This window comes from Zosterops lateralis (genome assembly GCF_965231275.1).
Source record: "Zosterops lateralis genome assembly, chromosome: 3".
NCBI lineage: Eukaryota > Metazoa > Chordata > Aves > Passeriformes > Zosteropidae > Zosterops > Zosterops lateralis.
This window is the reverse complement of record NC_139764.1, coordinates 84561669-84579971: the sequence shown is the minus strand read 5'-3', so window position 1 is coordinate 84579971 and position 18303 is coordinate 84561669. Positions and strand designations below refer to the sequence as shown.

The following is an 18303-nucleotide window of genomic DNA, read 5'->3' as shown; positions in this document are numbered from 1 at the left end:
TTATTCACCTATGGGGAATCAATAGAATTGGATTAATCAGAGGCTTTTTTGATTCACAGCTGCAAAGTTTCACTAACTGGGAAGTGTTTGGATAACCCACACTCTACTTACAGGTGCACCAGGAAGACCTTGGGGACCAGGATCACCATCAAGACCACGAGCTCCCTACAAAACAGATAATACAAGATGTTAAAGTGATCTGCTGGAGCAGTAATAACTTATTGTATCCTCCTGCTTTACTAGGAACTACAAAGTCTCTACAGATGAAAGAGCTTTATAGCTCAAATTAAAAAAAAAAACAAAGCAAATCAATTCTTTTCATTTATCTTGCTTTTGTTAATGGAGATATGAAAGCAAATATATTTAAATATGAAAAAACATCAGTCAAAACACAACATTCAGATCATTCTCTAAAAAATCTAAGAAGGAGGTAGACCTTTAAATGCTACTTCAAAAAATCTCTGTCTTCTTTAAATACACTGTATCCTTCACCACATAATAGAATTACATCAAAATGTGCAGAGAAATCATCAAGTGCAGTACTGCTATTTTTATCACATATGTTTCAAGGAAACAGTGTAATCACTACCCTGTAAATAAATGTAAATGGAGAGAAAAAAATTGTTTCAAAAAAGATTTAGAGAGAACATGGAACTCCTTTGTCACACAGATGTAATAAGTATTTCAAGTAAACAAAACATTGCCAAACATGTAGGCAAATAACTACAAAGAACTAGAACACACAAAAAATGAAAACACACAGAAAAAAATGAAGTAAGTTAGTAATAGCTTAGCAAACATGTCCAATAGGTTACAAAACACCATTCATGAGAAGATTTAAAATCAGGAGATATTTAATGTTGTCTCTGAAGACAGATGATCACAAAATTTATGTGATTTGACTTCCGGAGAAGAAAACAGTGACAGGATTGTTATGTTCTACTCCTTGCAGAAATTCTTACCATATAGATTTAACAAGATTAATGAGACTAGAAATGTAGCAGCCAGGTTTGAAATAACAGATAGAAACACTAAGACAAACAAAAGGAAAATTGTCCAGCAAATTAAGAGCCCACATAAATATTAATCCCACTGGCAGAAATTTAAGACACAGAGATGTCAAAGAAAGACTGGGAAAAAGAACAAACTCTCAATAAAAATTCCTGACAAAAACTGGGATAATGATGGGAGTAAAAGGCTTTTGGAAGATACAAATCACTGGAGGGACTACTTAATAAATTTTAGCTTCAATTAAAATATGCTATAGTTTATAATTGTTATAACTTGCTATCTTGCTAACTACAGACCTTCATACATGCAAAACTACTATAAATACAAGGATTGGGGGAAAAGAGTGAAGAGTACATGTCCTTCATTAGTTAGAAGGACTGAGCTACCTTTCTTCCTAACAAGAAGTTATGAAGTCAGAAGTTTCCAGAAGCTATGGAAATACAGCTGGCAGGACAGAGAAAATACAGAAGAAATAAAGAAGAAGCTTAAATAAGCTTTTAAAACATTCAGAGCTGTATATATATATATTTATTTATTTATTTATTTATTTTTTGTATAGGCCATTTTATAGAAAGAAAGGTTAATACTCACTTTGGTACCTTTAGGTCCCATTATACCAGTTATACCTCTGATACCTAGAATGCCCTGAAATAGAAAAGTATATTCAAATTATGCTTAATTCTTCTCATCAAAACTGACCTAAAACAGTTCTCAACAGAACTGTCCTGAAAGCTTCTGATTTCAGACAGAACACTCGAGAGTTCTACACCCTTTCCTTATGATTATTTTACTATTTTCTTAGTATTAAAGGAGAAATCCAACTACTGCTGTATTAGAATTCTTTATTTATATGGTAATTTGATATTTTACTAATTTTAGAATTTTAAAAAGAATAACAAAAGTATCAGGCTGTATTATAAAACCACAAATACACCATAAGGACATAAAAATACCACTGATTTTTCTTCTTGGTTACCTCAGAGTTGGAGCATTCTCATCTGCAGCTTGTGTGAAAGGAACACATGATGGCCAAATTTGCAAAAGTGCTGAGTTGTCTTAAATGGGGGATTGCACAGATGAAGGAGATTTTACATTGCCCTATATTATCTGTCCAGAGACAGATAATATAGGCCAATGTTTTTGAGAGTGCAAGTGCTAAATTTTTATGTCCACTAAGATGCTGAACTGAGTAGACATCCTAATTCAGCAGGGTGTATCATAACTATCATCACAGCTGTCATTGCTTTCCTTCAAAATAGTATTGTGGGAAATTCAGCTGCTCTGTCTTCCTCTTCCCAAGAGACTGACACTACCTGAGATGTTTCCTCCCTGCAGAGTCCAAACCCTCAGCCATAATACGCCTGTCCTGCAACTGTGTTATTGAAAGAGTTACAGGCACTTTCCCACAGCTTAGGTAAACCCAATCCTTGAGCAGATTCTCCACTGGCAGCCTCTGCTTGCTCCTCACAAAGTTAGGTGGGATCTTGCACAGAACATTTGAAGCCTTGTCAGCCTAAAAGGTGGGGAAACCGTGATAATGCAACAGTCGCTACAGTAACCCTACAAGGGAGATGAACACACTGTAATCCTGCTTCTAAGATCGAAGTTGGAAGTAGGCACACTATAGCATCCAATACTTTCTATCAAAAGCAACATCTCCCCCAGAGGTGGCTATCTTATGCAAATCTTGCCAGTGGAATACATTGGTTGGATTGCAGGTGCTGTGGTGGAGACTAGTGGAGATACAGCAGAGTCTACAGGCTCTCCATCCATTCCTCTAAAGCATTGTCTGTCCTTTTTCACATGGGTTACCTATCTAATATTGTTTTATGCATATTTTGAATTCAAATTTTTAATTTAGAAAACATTACTTTAGAGTCTGTATGGTGATCAATTGGTGATACACTGAAATGTTATGAGTAACACCAAAAAAAAAAAAAAGAAGAAAGAAAGAAAAAGAAAGTAAACTTTTTATTGTTTTTTAATTCTACTGCGGTATTTCACAGTGATTTTAGAACTTTACCAAACTGAGTAAAATGAATTGGTCCCCACAGGCCTTTTAGACAGCAGAAGCTGCCTCTTACACAAGTACTTTGTCTGCACCAGGGCCACAGGGACACATTTTCAGAATCAAGCATCAGAAGGAATGCATTCTTTCCTTTACTTAGTCTGTTCTTCATCTTTTTCTAGTCATAATCCAGAGGTTTATGATGTCATGTTTATGTTCATAAAGAATTTTGTAATTTAGCATTTAGCTGTAGTGTGCATTGAGGTAAGTTCCTGCATATTATCAAATCTGGACACCGATGGCATTAAATAAATATTTTTATACCCCAAAAAAAAGAGCATGAGACCCCACCAGAAAATAAACCATAGAAATGTTATGCCGGTTTCTCCTACTTAGAATGATCCCTTTATTCTGTTCCTTAGTCCTTTTCAGCCACGGTAACCATAAGAGCTCCTCACAAGCTGAGGAGGTATGTGTCAGAACAAAGCACAGTGAATCACAACAAGAAAACAACTAGGTATAATTGAAGGACACCTCTTTTGCAAGCAAAAAGGCAAAAACTTCAGGAAAAAATACCCTGTTTCTCAGCGGTTGCAACTTCATCCTCAAATCTTAGTTAAGTCTGAATTTCACAGCTGATTGTGTTTCAAACACAATGAAGTGAGAGTCATCAAAATCATGAAAAGGAAGATGAAGGGGAAAAAAATCCGACTATTTTCACAATCTAAGCACAACACAAAATTTAGAACATGAAATAGTTCCATAGAACTATATGGAGCTTTGTGCCAAGTAACAGTGCAGGTTTTGAGGAGACTTAAATAATACTTCTTTAATTCATAGACAATATGGCAGAATAAAGAGAAAGGTGCATGGAGGTTTTATAATATCTGTTGTCTCACAATAATAAGAAAAAAAGATATATAATTTTGAAGAAAATGAGTAACACTTTAAAAGGAAATACTTTACTGGAGGGCCTTGAGCTCCCACTTCACCACTGGGTCCTTGGTCCCCTTCTTCACCCTGGGAAAGCAAAAGGAATACATCTGTAGCCAATCCATATTGTGCATATTGCTCTGTCATTGTATGACGCGTGTTTCCTACTTAATGTTTTCTGTCATCATGTACTGCTTTAAAAAAATCCAAATGAAGTCACACTACTTCCTCAGACAGACACTCATTCAGGTTCATATTCCATTCAATTATTAGTCAAAAGAAACCCCAGTATAAAGAATGATACTTTACCCTTAATATTTCATTCCATTTTTTCTCGACATAAAGGATTTTCTTGTCTTTAGGATTTCATCAGGTACTGTAGTGATAGGATAAGGAGTAAAGAGTACAAACTGCAAGAGGGGAAATTTAGGTTATGTAGTAGGAAGAAATTTTTTATTGTGAGGTTAGTGAGACACTGGAAGAGGTTCCCAGGGGGGTTGTGGATGCCCCAACCCTGGCTGTGCTCAAGCCAGGCTGGATAAGGTCTTGAGGAACCTGGTCTAGTGGGAGATGTCTCTGCACATGGCAGGGGGGGTTGGGACAAGATGATCTTTAAGGTCTATTCCAACCTCTTAACATTCTATGATTCCATGAATTTTTTCTTCTTCCAAACTAAAATGGCAAAAAGTTTTCCCTAATGTTTTTTTGTGCAAGACTGAAGCATGGACCAAGGCAGTGCAAACCTGAAAATTTCTTGAAAATATTTCAATATTAAAGAGGTTATATAACAAATTTAATTCAAGTGAAACACCTTGAGAGAGTTAACATTTCAGTTTTCAATATGAATTGGACCTGGCCTCTGTTTATAAACTTATGCTGTGTCCTTTCCCTTTCAAATGTATTTTTCCTCTCATTCTTCATGCAAGTACTCATCTGTGCTGCAGAACAGCTAATTTGGTAAATTCAGTGAATTATCCTGCATTCAATTTTTTGAAAGTTTTTCAATTATTAAACTTAGCTTCAGTTTTCCCCGTAAGTTCTATAATAATTAAATTGAATAATCAAAACGAAAAGCAAGACTTGTGCATCATAATAAATACATAGTACAGGTGAATGAAGAATAGAGATGTGCCTTTGGTTACTCTGGAGCACTACGATATGTAGTATCACTTCATGCATTCTGTTAAAACAATTAATACTTCTAACAAAATATAATACTTTTTTTGAGACTAAAATACTATTAGTTTGCTAACAACAACACCACTTTTTTCCTCTTTTTTTTATTTTACCTTATAGCCTTGTTTTCCTGGTTCACCAGACTCTCCTTTTGAGCCTTTTTGCCCCTAAAATAAACACAAAAAAACTAAATAAATGGAGACTATTCAAAATTAAAATACGGTTTTCCAAAACAGACATATACTGCTGAGAGCTGTCTTGCTGTTCCCTCTCAAACCTCACTCACTACTCCTTCCTCACCTGTCTAGGAAACACTACATATTAATTATCATGCTCAAAATACCTGCTTCTGGATATAACAAGGCTACATGCCAGGCAGGGTAGTATTTTTTCTTATGTTATCCTATAAAAATTTCCTGAGGCCAACTGTATTTCTAGAAACCAGCAAAGAATTTATTTTTAAAAATTTGGCTAAAATGAGACTCAAAACATGTTAATTTCAATTTAGTATGTTAGAGGTCTCCCACGGAGAGAAAAAGAAATCAAAAAGATTAAGGATCTGGGGGAATATTTAATGTTTCTGGAGTGAGACCACAAATGATCCAGGAAGTGAATGAAGAAATCCTTCACATACTCTAAGCCTTTCAGGACCACACATAAATTTTACAATGAAGATTAGAGTAGCAAGAGATTTCAACAACAAGAGGTTATTTTGGCAGTCAAGAACTGAATAACCATGGGCAACCACACCGATGCAATCTTTTTTTGAAATTAACAGTGAAATGCCCTTTTTCACGTCAGGCACTCTCCCTAGTGCCTTGAGACAGCATGTCTGGAAGGAATTATGGAACAAACAAGTTCTCTTACCTTCATACCCATTAAGCCAGCATGTCCTGGGCGGCCAGGAGGACAAGCACTGGGACACTGGAAGAGTATTCACATAGTTATTGCCACATAGGCTGAATAAGATTGTCTGAGATTACTTGAAAAGAAATAAAAACATGGACAATGATCTTACCAACACATCACCATCTTGAAGGCCAATAGTTCCCTAAATTAAATTAAATTAATCAAAGTCAGCAATACAGAAATAACCAGACATGACTCATTAGGCAACACTGTGATTACACAAAACTACTATCTAAACCTGGAATTAGAAATACAATCAACCAAAGGATCTCTCACATGAAAAGCACCTTAACTGTAGGATTTTATTATGGGACTGCAGGTCTATTCTCTAACTCAGAATGACTTCAAAAAAACCCAAAACATTTCTCTTGCTCTTTAAACTAGCTCAAATATACTTTCTGTAAAATATAGAAAAAATATGTCCAAACTCCATTAGTTTCCTACAGAAACCAAGACAATTTCTATAATAAGAATAACTTAGTGCCATTCACCAAAAGATTTAGGTCTTTACAGAGAAAATTATTTTTACAGAGAAAACAATCTTCCCAAAAGCATTGGCAGATGACAGTTGCAATAAACTAGACATCAGTGTACAATGAGATGGACTCAGTGGGGGGAAGGCCTTTTCTCATATTAAATCAAATACTTGATGGAAGCTAACAGGAGGTTTATGAGGCACAACAGGGAGAAAGATTATTTCACAGCAGCAGCTGGATTCTCTGAAGCCCTGTGGGAGGCAGCACACTGTTTCAGAGAAAAACACAGGAGACTTTTAGGAATGAGCTCCAAAAGAATGGTCTTCTTATATGTGGAAGGATTTTTTAAAAGCCCAGAGTATTTGTTCCATATTGTCATCAACTGGAGTGGAACTGTGGCACTTCAGAAACCTAAAACAGACAAAACTTGAAGGAATAGAAGTACTATACACCACTATGGAGAAATCATTTCCAGTTGTTTCCAAACTTCTCCAATTTGCTATTCATGTTTTTTAAATGCCTCTGCCAGTTCTCTGGCAACTTTCATGAAAACAAGAAACATGCCATAAATAAAGCATAGGTATTTAGGGTCTCCCCTAAGAGTGAGGGGAGGAGGTTCCCAGCAGAGGAACAGTACAGCTTTTAAAAAGACATTAGCAGGACACCTTTCCCAGTGGTTTGCATTTCTAAGCAGCCAGACTGAGATGTGCCTGCCAAACTCCCCATTGTGTTTCTCTGAGCTGGTGAATTGCCACAAGACAAAAGCATAACACACCTCCCTCCTCCCCAGAGGTTAAAAAGAAGGTAGCTGTTCCTCTGGGGAGCAAAGCACTCCCGTGCTTTCTTTTATCCTTTGCAAATAGAAGATCTGATTGCAAGAAAGACATTGAACTCGACCCACCTGCAAGTGTATATTTCTGTCTCATGAGCCAATTTTTTTTTTCTTCTCCTAACAGAGAAAAGCCTGCCTCTACTGAAGTAATACCAGTCAGGCCCAACAAAGACTACATTTACAGTATTATGATTCACAGGGGAATTTAAAACCTGTGCATTTGCATTTTACAGAAATGGGAAGGCATCATGATGGAAGTTACACTATTTGCATTTCAAACTACTTTTTTATAGCCATAAAGAGTGGAAACTTGCTTTCTAAATGGAAGATCAAAGTCTTTCTGGTATCCTAAAATCAGTATTAAGGTCTAGAATCTGGAGAGAAGTTTTGTTCAAGCAGCAACAAAGCAAAATTCAGATGTAAGCACATATTAAACTTAATCACTTACTGGAGGACCTGGAGGTCCTGGTAGCCCTGGTGGCCCTCTTTTTCCTGGATCTCCCTTAAAAAGGGTAAAATAATTTACATGATTGATAGTAATAATAACCAGCAGTAGTCACATATTCAGACCATACAACAACAGTGAGAAATTAAGTGACTACAGAAGGACAGACTAAGCAGGCAGTAAAAACCTCAATCCACAACATGCCTCCCAGAACAGAATGCAGAAACTACTTTTTTTTAGTAGAACGGCAAGCCATGTTGTGAAATAGGAGTTACAAGAAAACCAAAACATTTTTGCCTGCTTTAGAAATCTGAAACATCTGACCACAGGATCATCTATGCACTCCTCCTCTATAGTTGCTATTAAGTTATGAACTAAAAGAATTCTAATAACTGGCAAAAGTAGAGAGAGGAAAAAATTTACTTTTTCAAGGCACAATATGAATTTATCAAGTTAGAATTTTTTCCTGTTCAGAAATTTTGATAAATAAAGGCAATGTGGAACTTCTTTCAAATTATTTTCTCTGAAGATTTGTAATTAAAATAATCTAATAATTGGGCAGAGACCACCTTTTAACTTAATATTGTAATTTCAATATTACTTTTTACATTTCATTAAGCCATAAATTCAATAAACAAGATGAATATAGAAAAATTATTAACCAGTTCTCAAAACATTAGAACTATAGATTCATTCCTTTCCATGCAATGCATAATTCCACTGTGGAACTCATTATTCGAATGTGTTATGGAGGCTTGGGATATAAATGGATTCAGAGACTGACTGCATTAGTGGAGACACAGGCTCATGTGCAGCTTTTGAAAAGGCATCACAGATAAAATTTCTGATTCAGGCAGTCTCTGAACTACCAACTAACTGTGAGAATGCATGACAGTATGACAGAAAAATGCCATTTTACCAAAAGCCTGTACTTGGATACTGCCCTTGGTATCCATTCTTAGCCCTCCTACAGACAAGATAGTGAAGCTAGATGGATCATCTTCTGAAACAAATTGACAGTTTTTAATATTCTTTTAAAATTCATTTTTATAATTACATTAAAAAGTAGATTTTATTAAACAAAATTTTAAATGCTACTTCAGATTTCAAGTAAAAAAGTGCCAATTGGTTTCAGCTTCCATTTCAGTAGTGTGGTGTCAAAATATGACGGTGTGGTGAAACTGAGGGCACAGTTCAGCAGTAAAGTCAATAGATGGAGCCACACTTTAACTGAGACCGAGAAGAAATATGAATTGCCATGTTCACTGGTATGCAAATGAAAATCAGTACTTCAAGTAGCTAAGGTTTATATTTCCTGTATTTCTGTCAGGTCTGCTTTTTGATTTCAGCTTTCCTTGAATAAGAGAAGTAGAGTACAGGACACTCTGAAACATTTAAATCTAATCTGACAGGTGGCCCTGCTACTCATTGTTCTTATTTCTGATGAGCTTCAAACATAATCCTTCTTTTACCAGTGATCACTGCAGACATTAAAAAAACTCTTGAAAATGCTGTGACACCCCAAATAGTATTTAGATGGCCCATTTTTTTCTTTAAGTACTTTCTAGCAATTGAATAAACCTGCATTTTCAGCAAACATAGTAGTACTTACAGGTGGACCAGCAAGACCTACTTCCCCGGGAAGTCCTGCTGCACCAGCTGGACCCTACAACAACCAAGGTAAATAGTATTTTTATACCATATAATACCTATGTAACAAACATCCAAGGACTCAGAACATGTAATTCTCACAAAGAACCAACTATGCCTTATTCTTGACCAACATTCCTGCCCCATATGCCACAGACCTAAGGGGTAGCTGAAGAAAACATACATAATAGACACGGAGATCAGGATTAAACCATCTCTTTTTTCACTGGATTACTTTTAGCTTTATTAAATATTCAAACAGGTTCATTGAACAGTATATTTATGAACTGTAAAATTGATACTTACAGGTGGTCCAAGAAGCCCCTTGCCCTGTGAAATATGAAAAAAAAGATCAGAAATGTGGGGAGGGTTCCAAATCTAGTAAAGCTGTTTTACAAGAAGAGAGTATTTCAGATAAAAAAGGTATAAAACCCCCTCATTTTATTCTGTAAAATAGTTTTGAAAACTATTTTAACTACTGTTAAAAATCAATTTTATTATTAGGTAATCAGTATCAGTAGAGAAAATTAAATTACTGATTAATTTGCCTTGCAGTATCATTACACATATTTATAAACATATTTACTTCCACAAAGGAATGAAGACGCTAAAGGCTTTGTGTTTAGCTAATTATCAAGTACCATGATAAACATATCTATGCTATAATTTCCTTCTAAAGGTACATTTGAATTTATAATAAAAGTGAACTTTTTCCCCACAGTGCTTCCCTGAGGCCTAAATCCATTCAACTTATAGTTTATGGTAATAAAGAAAGAACACCAAACTTCTCCTATTTACATTTTCCATCAGTATTGTTCTGAATCACTTTAATAAGAAGCATCCAAGATACAATTGTGTTTTTGCCTATTTGGATTATATACTTCCTCTAAGAAAACAGATCCCTCAGTCTTGCATTATTAAAGCAAATGGAAAATTTTATGGAGAACAGTGTTGGCAAAACATACAAAACACTAAAATATAAAACCCCAAATATACTTAAATATTCAGATTTGATGTAATAAGGCTCCTGGAAGGAATGTGAGTAAAAAAGCCACTGCATATAAATCCAGGGTTGTATTTTTTTAAGGCTGTTTACAAAAGTCAGTATAACAGAAGGAAAATTTCAAGCATTCATCAGAATCATTCCATTTTTAACCATTTAATACACAGCAGAAAGTAAGAAAGTAAGCCTGCACTGCATAACCTACATAATCCCTTTGCTATTGCTTCACACTTCCTTGCTACAATTCATCATATTATATGTATCTATATTTGACTATACAAACAAACTTTCACTGTATCACATATTCAATATTATAATATCCCCTGCCTCTGAAAGAAGGAAACCACCACCTGCTTGCAGGTGTCATTGGAGTACCGCTTCCTAACACACTCCCTGTAAGTGGCAGGGAAGGTCAATGATACCAAAACCAGCAGATACAGCTAGTGTCTAGCCCACACAGCAGCCCAGGAGAAGGCTGTCCCCTCCTCTGCCCACTCCACTGCATCTCCTCACCTTCCTAATTAAGACTTAAAAAAGCAGGGACTCTCCCCTAGCAATCAATGCCTCCTCATAGAGCTACTCCACTCTTCTGGCCATGAATTCCCTACAAGCAGACCAAGTTGCAAAGGTGAGAGTAGCTCCAGGGCAGTCATCATTAAGGACATAAACAGAGCAATTCCTGTCCCAACCAGCTGCCCATGTTCCTTGCTCTATGTGTGTCCTAAAGGCAAAGCCTCTCCACACAGCCTGGGACTGAGCCTTCCATGCCCAGGTGCTTGCTGCCTGCTCTGGAGGTGTTCGTCTGACCCAGGGAGCACGGAATGCACAGACCTGGGCAGCAATCCAGAGTCTGTAATCCCCTGCAGCAGAGGCACCTACCCTGTAATCTGTGAGTACCCCTGCCATCCACCACAAAGAGTCCAGTGTTTCTAAGTGTACCCTGTGCTGGACACTGTGTTTTGGTAGACCTTAAAATATTTTCAAACTCTCTGTCACTAAATACACACAGTCCTCCCTGTATGCCCCATGTGTGAGCCACAAGCAAAATATCAGCTCATAGAAGAATTAGAGAGAACTAAAAGAGAGAATGGACTGAAGACTACAGTGCATGGACTTAATGAAGCAGCCCCAGGTCCTTCTACCAGGACAGGTCAGAGACAGCATATGTCAATTACTTGAATAAAAAAAATTACTTGCATTAATCACAGGAATTCTAAGAACTTTGTAAGCCTGTCATTTAAAACACTATCCACCAAAGAGATGAGACAAAGAGAATAAATTAAAAGAAAATTATGAAGCAGGAAAAAATGTACCAAAAAAAAGGGATGATAACTGAAAGTTGCCAGGGTACATTCTAGGGAACAAAATGTGACAGAGCAGAGAAGCAATGCTGTAAATAAAACTTTATGTCCTTAATATCCATTTTGCAAGATACCCAGAAGTCCTAACTTGGCTGATAAATATCACTAGAGGAGCATGACAAACAGTGATAATAATTTAAAGCTAATTAGTGTTGTACCCAAGGCTTTTGATTTTCTGTTTGCACTGAGAATTTTAATAACTTAAGCAAGAGGTTTTGTGAAAAATTAAGTCCTTGGATAACTATCCAGGGACAACTCCACTTGCACAAAGCCACTGACAGTATTCAAAGCAGTGCATAATTATACCTAAGCACTCAATTAATCATGTAGGCAGTATGCAGATTCATAATTGTGCTCACTATGTTTCTGGTAAATGAGGTATCATAGATCAAACCAAAGAAGTACAAAGGTTAAACAGCCCCATTACTTCACATTTGTAGTAAAAGCTTCTCCAAAAGTCTCTGAATCTGAAAATTAGAACCATTGCACTCCAGCACTACCATTCCTAGGTGGGGTTTTTTGTTTGTTTGTTTTGTTTTTATGGTAGGTGGGTTCTGTGGGGTTATACCAGGGATTTTTTGTTTGTTTCAGTAGTGGGGTTGTGGGGTTTGTTGTTGTTGGTTTGGTTTTTCATTTTAGTGGATTTTGTTAGAAGACATAATCTCACTAAAGGTCAGATGACCCGTGCTGGCCATTTTGAGAATCTTCCAGTAGCTGCACTACTTCTTCAGTAGCATACAGCCATTCATCAGAGGGAAAATTGCATTTATACAGACTTTCCTAGGAGGTTTATTTTGAGCATTAATCTCACTAAATGGACTCAGCATGTATGGGTTAACAAACATGGAGCTACAAAATCAATCACTAAGCTTCTTCCTAACATGTGAGGTCTAAGGATAAATCTTGATAAGTACAAGGGTAATGACATGAGTTGACTAAATATATCCACCTTTTCTCTTCTTTTAAACAAACTGGAATTCTCCTTTCCTCATTATAAATATTCCTGTGGATTCACCTGAAAATAAAAGCTTCAGTTGCTTATTAAGCAGAGGCAGAACAACTCCAAAGGCAATCCCTACTGAGGTTCACTGAAGCGTTATCACCTTAAGATTGAAAGTCTCAGGGCAAACAAAATCACTCTGCTTCGAGCAATACTCCAAAATCTGATCAGATGTATTGCTTTTACAGTCTCAAAATATGGTGACAGAAGTCTTGCTGCTCTGAAAAGAATCAGCATTTCACTTTGACAAGTTGGTCCAGTTTCCTGCTTTCCCAAATTAACATGTCTACCTCCGAATTAAGATTAACCTTCTTCATATATGTTTAATGCACCCACTTATTCTGGAGGGTCTTAAATTAATCATTACTGCATTATTTGGTAAATGGTGAGCTAAAATCATGTATGTTTTCCTCAACTCAATTTTTCTTTCGGTTAACAAGCTAAGATGCCACAGTACTTCAACCAAGTATTTCAGTAATTCAGTTTTATTTCCCCATTTTTTTCCTATCGTAGAATCACAAAATGGTTTAGGAGGCAGATTAAAGATCACCTAGTTCAAATTGCCATGAGTAGGGACACATTCCATTAGATCAGGGTGCTCAGAGTCCCATCCAACTAGGCCTTAAACACTTCCAAGGATGGGACCTCCAAAACTTCTCTGGGCATCCTGTTCCAGTGCCTCAACATCCTCACAGCAAAGATTTTCTTCCTAACACCTAATCTAAAGCTACTCTCTCTCAGTTTGAAGACATTTCCCCTTGTCCTGCCACCACATGCCCTTGTAAAAAGTCCCTCTCCAGCTCTCTTGTAGGGTCCCTTCAGGTACTGGAAGGCTGCAATTAGGTCACCCCCAAGCCATGTCTTTTCTATGCTGAACAATCACACTTTACTCAGCCTTTCGTCATAGGATAGGTGGTCCGTCCATCCCTCTAATCATTTTTCCCATATCACCTGAGTAAACATACCTGACAGAGTTTAACTATCTCTTCTTTGCAGCTAGATGGTGTAATATACGTAACATACAACCCAGAAATTATTTTCCCATCTAGCTGACATCAAAAAAAAAAAAAAAAAAAACAAAACCACCATACTCAAGCCTCTAACAGAAAAATGTAGGGGTTTCAGTCTACCTAGAACCTACCTCAGTTCTGCCATTCTGCCATTTTCTGTGACTAAATTTAACTTATATATTGAACCTACAGACCAGGCAGCCATTATATTATTTATTTCCCAATTTTTCAGGTGAGAATGAGCATCCATGTAAATTAAAGTACCCACAAAGTGATTCATCTTGAATTTGAACATGTCTATAATGTCACACCTTCAAGAACAACTTAATAAGTTTTCTCTCTGATCAACTATCAAAATAATTTTTAAAGATAAATTTAATGAGAGTTAATAGGAAAAGATCAAAAATACAAATACACAAGGAGTGTTGTACCTCTTTTATTTAATTTAAATAATTTCCCCAAACTGAATCTAATTTTAAACTAAATACTCATTATATTCAGTCTTATTATAATTTATTCCAGTCATCTCATTCCATTACTCATCTTGAGACTTTTTACTAAGCTAAATTCCTACATGTCAACCATCATTCTCCTCTTCTACCAGTAAAACTCCTAAAATTCCCAATTATTTTCAGCCCCTAAAAATGGATGCTAGATCCATCTGCATGCCAAATGGAACAGTACTCTTTGCATGTTCTTTTTCATATTTTGGCCTGTTTTCATACAGAATAGCAAAACAGCAAAGAGTCTCACAGAATTTACCCTTCAGTGATGCCACTGAATTGTATTCCTGAAAACAGGAATAACTGTAGACTCTTATATGCAAATGAAGCTCTCTCATCTCCATAGCATTTTCACAAAGAGATGGAAAAGAATGGTATAAGTCCAAAACCTGGGACTACATCACACATGCTCCTTTCTTTTCAACAGCATACAAACCAAACATAACCTTTCAGTAATATTTGCACACTTAGATATAAAGACAAAATAGTTCCTTGAAGTACTACTTTTGTAACTTAGGAGTTACCTCAGAAACCTCAGAAATAGTTTTGGGCTTTCCTTCTCTACATTTAGTGATAAGAAGCCTTCATAATAATACTTAAGGTATAAAAACCCTTTTTGTATACTAAATGCATTACTTACTGGAAGTCCACGAGCACCGGGCAGTCCTGGCTCCCCCTTTAAAAGATAAAAAATTAGTTTTTAAGGGGCATTAGCATCAAGTTTGTAAACAATATGCAGGAAGATATTCTCTCAACTTTCAGAGGGCATCATTTAGTGGACATAGTCTGCAAATATTATTCACTTCATTAATGTTCTGCTGGTTTCTGTAAGACTTGATAGAAAGGAAAGACTTTCTCAGTATTAAAAAAGATACAGCTTCTGACCTTTTATTTCCTCATCCCCAAAAACTCAAGCATGCTTGTTATTCTCATTTTTGATTTATATTTCATTTGTTTGATTTATGATGAAGCCAGGTTTCACTGTTCTGGTTCCCACTGCATATTACAATGACACAATTGTAATACAAGATGGAAAAGGCCTCAGCTTTACTGAGGATGCTCAACCTTAATGTGAACAATGTAATGCCAGCCACCATTCCTTACTGCTAGCTTCTTTGTGCTCTGTGAAAAGGGGCCAGTACATATGCATGTACTGAAGGTATGTTAAGATTGTAAGAAAGGCTGTAGTGTCTTATTAGTCACATAGAGGGAGAAAAAAAAAAAAAAAAAAAAAAAAAAAAGCTGCTTAAAAAAAATCCATCATTTCATGCATAATTTTGTCCTACCTTTTGTCCTTTTGGTCCTGGGGCTCCCCGTGAGCCATCAGGTCCTGTGAATCCCTTTGGAAGTAAGAGATACAATATTAATGCAAGGGTTATGTGTTTTTCTTAATCACAACAGAAAACATTATAAAACAGAAAAACGAAGCTATTAAATGAAATCTGTAATTGTAGGAGACTTGCAATCTAAATATTTATTTAGATGTACAGATAGAACTGCACAAGTTCAAAGTACTAGCTTCTGGTGACCAAGCATCAGTGCCTGTGATATGTATCTTCAAGAATTATTCAGTTAGATCACAATTAAATTAAGCATTTGATCTCACATGATCTTATTTCCTCTTAATGGGAGATTGATGAATTTATTTCATGGCTAAGGCTAAAAAAAAACTCTCAGTGTTGTCCATTTCAAGTAAAAGTTTCATTGACAACAACACAAAACAGAAACCCAGAAGTCTGCCAGGCTAGATTTAAATTTATCTTTTGAACTTGTCTGTCTGGCTAAAATTAAAAACCAACCATGATATAATAACCAGGAATTCCTTTGGAGTTCTTTTTTTCCTTTTGTTTCCAATTTTATAGTCAGCTTACATGGCTTAGAAAAGTCCAGATGTCCAGAAGAGCTTTTCTTTTACGTTTATCTAATACTTTTTTTTTGTACACTTCCACTTTTTCTGGCACACTTCCAGCAATTCAGTGTTCACACAATTGTTCTGATAATTAGGTTTTGAAAGCTTACATGATCATTACAAGCAATTACTGTACAGTACCTTTTTACAGTCTATTAAACCTGACACTGAAATAATTTTTGAAATAAAATGAGATTTAAAAAGTCAAAACTGCCTTACCAATTACACAAAAGGTATTATAAATCTAAAATGCCAATTGAAAGTTGAATACACAGTGAAAGTACAATAAGGTCTCAGGTTTTTTTAAAGCAAAAATAAAAATTATTCAATATTTCAAAAGACTGTACTCTAGTAATACATTTCAACTCATCCACTAATATGAGGGAATATACAAATGTGAATAGATATCAAAAGCTGAGCTAAGTTTAGTGTGTCCTGTTTCACATGATTGTGTTCCCATTAATTCTGGACAGGAAAATGAAACTATGCCTTAAGTGAAAATTGTAAGAGCAATGATTTTTAAAAATATGCTTATAGGGTTTTGACATGCGCAAATGGGTTATGAGTCTGTATTGTTTTTAGGACAAGGTGAAGTGGTATGAGATGTCACTCACAAAGCCCATTTTCTTCTACAGATATGAGATTTGAACAGTTTAATTAAAGCCTCTTTGATGTCCACTAAATCTCTTCCCAAAAGCAAATTAAATATTAATCTCTAACAGCATTGCAACATTAAATAGATACTAGGCTTTTTCATTTATATAATTTGCAATACCATCTGACACACTGGTTTATGGTATATAACCTTTATTTTTGGTATCTTAGATTTTTAAAATTTTAAAAGCTTATATAAATTAAACATAAGCTTGTCTAGCTCCTGCCATAACATCTAAGTACTAATGCAACAATCTTGCTTCATAACAAGAAATGCTTTCTAACAGTGCTTGCAAAAGTGAAAAATGAAGTTTCCCAAAAATGTTTGAAGGCATTTTTATTGACACAAATTTACTCAAGAGGTATGACCTAAAAAGCCATCAACACTAGATGATGTTGAAACTTTGATCTTCTCTATTATTTTCCACAGGATGGGAAGATGCATCAGCAGACCCTCCTCATGCCCTCTCTGCCCTGCTCTGCGACCAGAGGTGGCTTCCAGAGGCAGCCGCACAAGTCATCCCTGAGACCACTGCCCAGCGCCCTCTCCAGGGCCAGGTGGCAGCATCGACAGCCCTTGTGCTTTATCTATTTATTCTTGGGGAAGAAAGAAAAAAAATATATATATATATATAAAATCAAGTGTACTCACATCAGCTCCCGGCTCTCCAGGCAAGCCAGGGGATCCTGGTTTGCCTGCATCCCCATCTGGACCCTTCAGGATTTAAATGGACAGTTAAGCATGTTTCACAGAGGAAAGCAGGAACAAAACTCAAAACTTCTTCTCTCACAGAAACAAATGAAAAGTAGTTGAAATTACTTACCGGAGGACCAGGGGGGCCCTTGGGGCCTCTCTCCCCCTACCAACATAGGAAAAAGAAGGTATTAGTCAGAACTACAACAACCTTTTATGGTCCTTCATGAAAATCACTGATGTACAGATTATCAGAAATAATCCTGAAATTACTCTTATTGTAGAAAATAAATATTAAATCCACATAATTTCTATTACAGACTAACAGAAATCATCACAGAAACTTCTGATAGGAATCAAGGGTATACACATAGTAACTCCTTTCAGGAATAACCCTTAACATGATTTAGTATGAATGATTCTATGTAATCCCTTTTGAGATTAGATTTATAAAACCCCTACACCCTATTAATGGCAGATAATCACAGCATATGATGCTGATTATATAAAATAAATAATCCTGAGTTTTCTATACCAAAGATAATCTGAAAGTCTGCTTTCTCCCCTCACTCCAGCCCATTACAGAGCAGGAGACCCATCAATTCCTTCATATATCTGCAGCCAAATTCAAACTCCTGAAGATCAAAGGCTGACAGACAACATAGATACACCTCAAGGCATTTCCTATTTCCTAGGCAGGCATGAAAAACACTTACATCAATGCCATCA

At 36.2% G+C, this 18303-nt stretch overlaps 1 protein-coding gene across 1 annotated transcript in view; it reads right to left on the bottom strand.

Moving 5' to 3' along the window:
- The window catches only part of COL9A1 (collagen type IX alpha 1 chain), a 48256-nt gene that overhangs the window by 28720 nt on the left and 1233 nt on the right, over window positions 1-18303 (bottom strand). The window contains exons 2-15 of the mRNA XM_083858310.1: window positions 18291-18303; window positions 17705-17740; window positions 17533-17595; window positions 15604-15657; window positions 14958-14993; window positions 9747-9770; window positions 9403-9456; window positions 7794-7847; window positions 6147-6179; window positions 5996-6052; window positions 5242-5295; window positions 3986-4039; window positions 1603-1656; window positions 112-165 (exon numbers count right to left, since the gene is read on the bottom strand). The exon at window positions 18291-18303 is cut by the window's right edge and continues 62 nt beyond it. Coding sequence (XP_083714436.1) covers window positions 112-165; window positions 1603-1656; window positions 3986-4039; window positions 5242-5295; window positions 5996-6052; window positions 6147-6179; window positions 7794-7847; window positions 9403-9456; window positions 9747-9770; window positions 14958-14993; window positions 15604-15657; window positions 17533-17595; window positions 17705-17740; window positions 18291-18303 — 640 coding nt within the window. The remainder of the gene's footprint in view (window positions 1-111; window positions 166-1602; window positions 1657-3985; window positions 4040-5241; window positions 5296-5995; window positions 6053-6146; window positions 6180-7793; window positions 7848-9402; window positions 9457-9746; window positions 9771-14957; window positions 14994-15603; window positions 15658-17532; window positions 17596-17704; window positions 17741-18290) is intronic.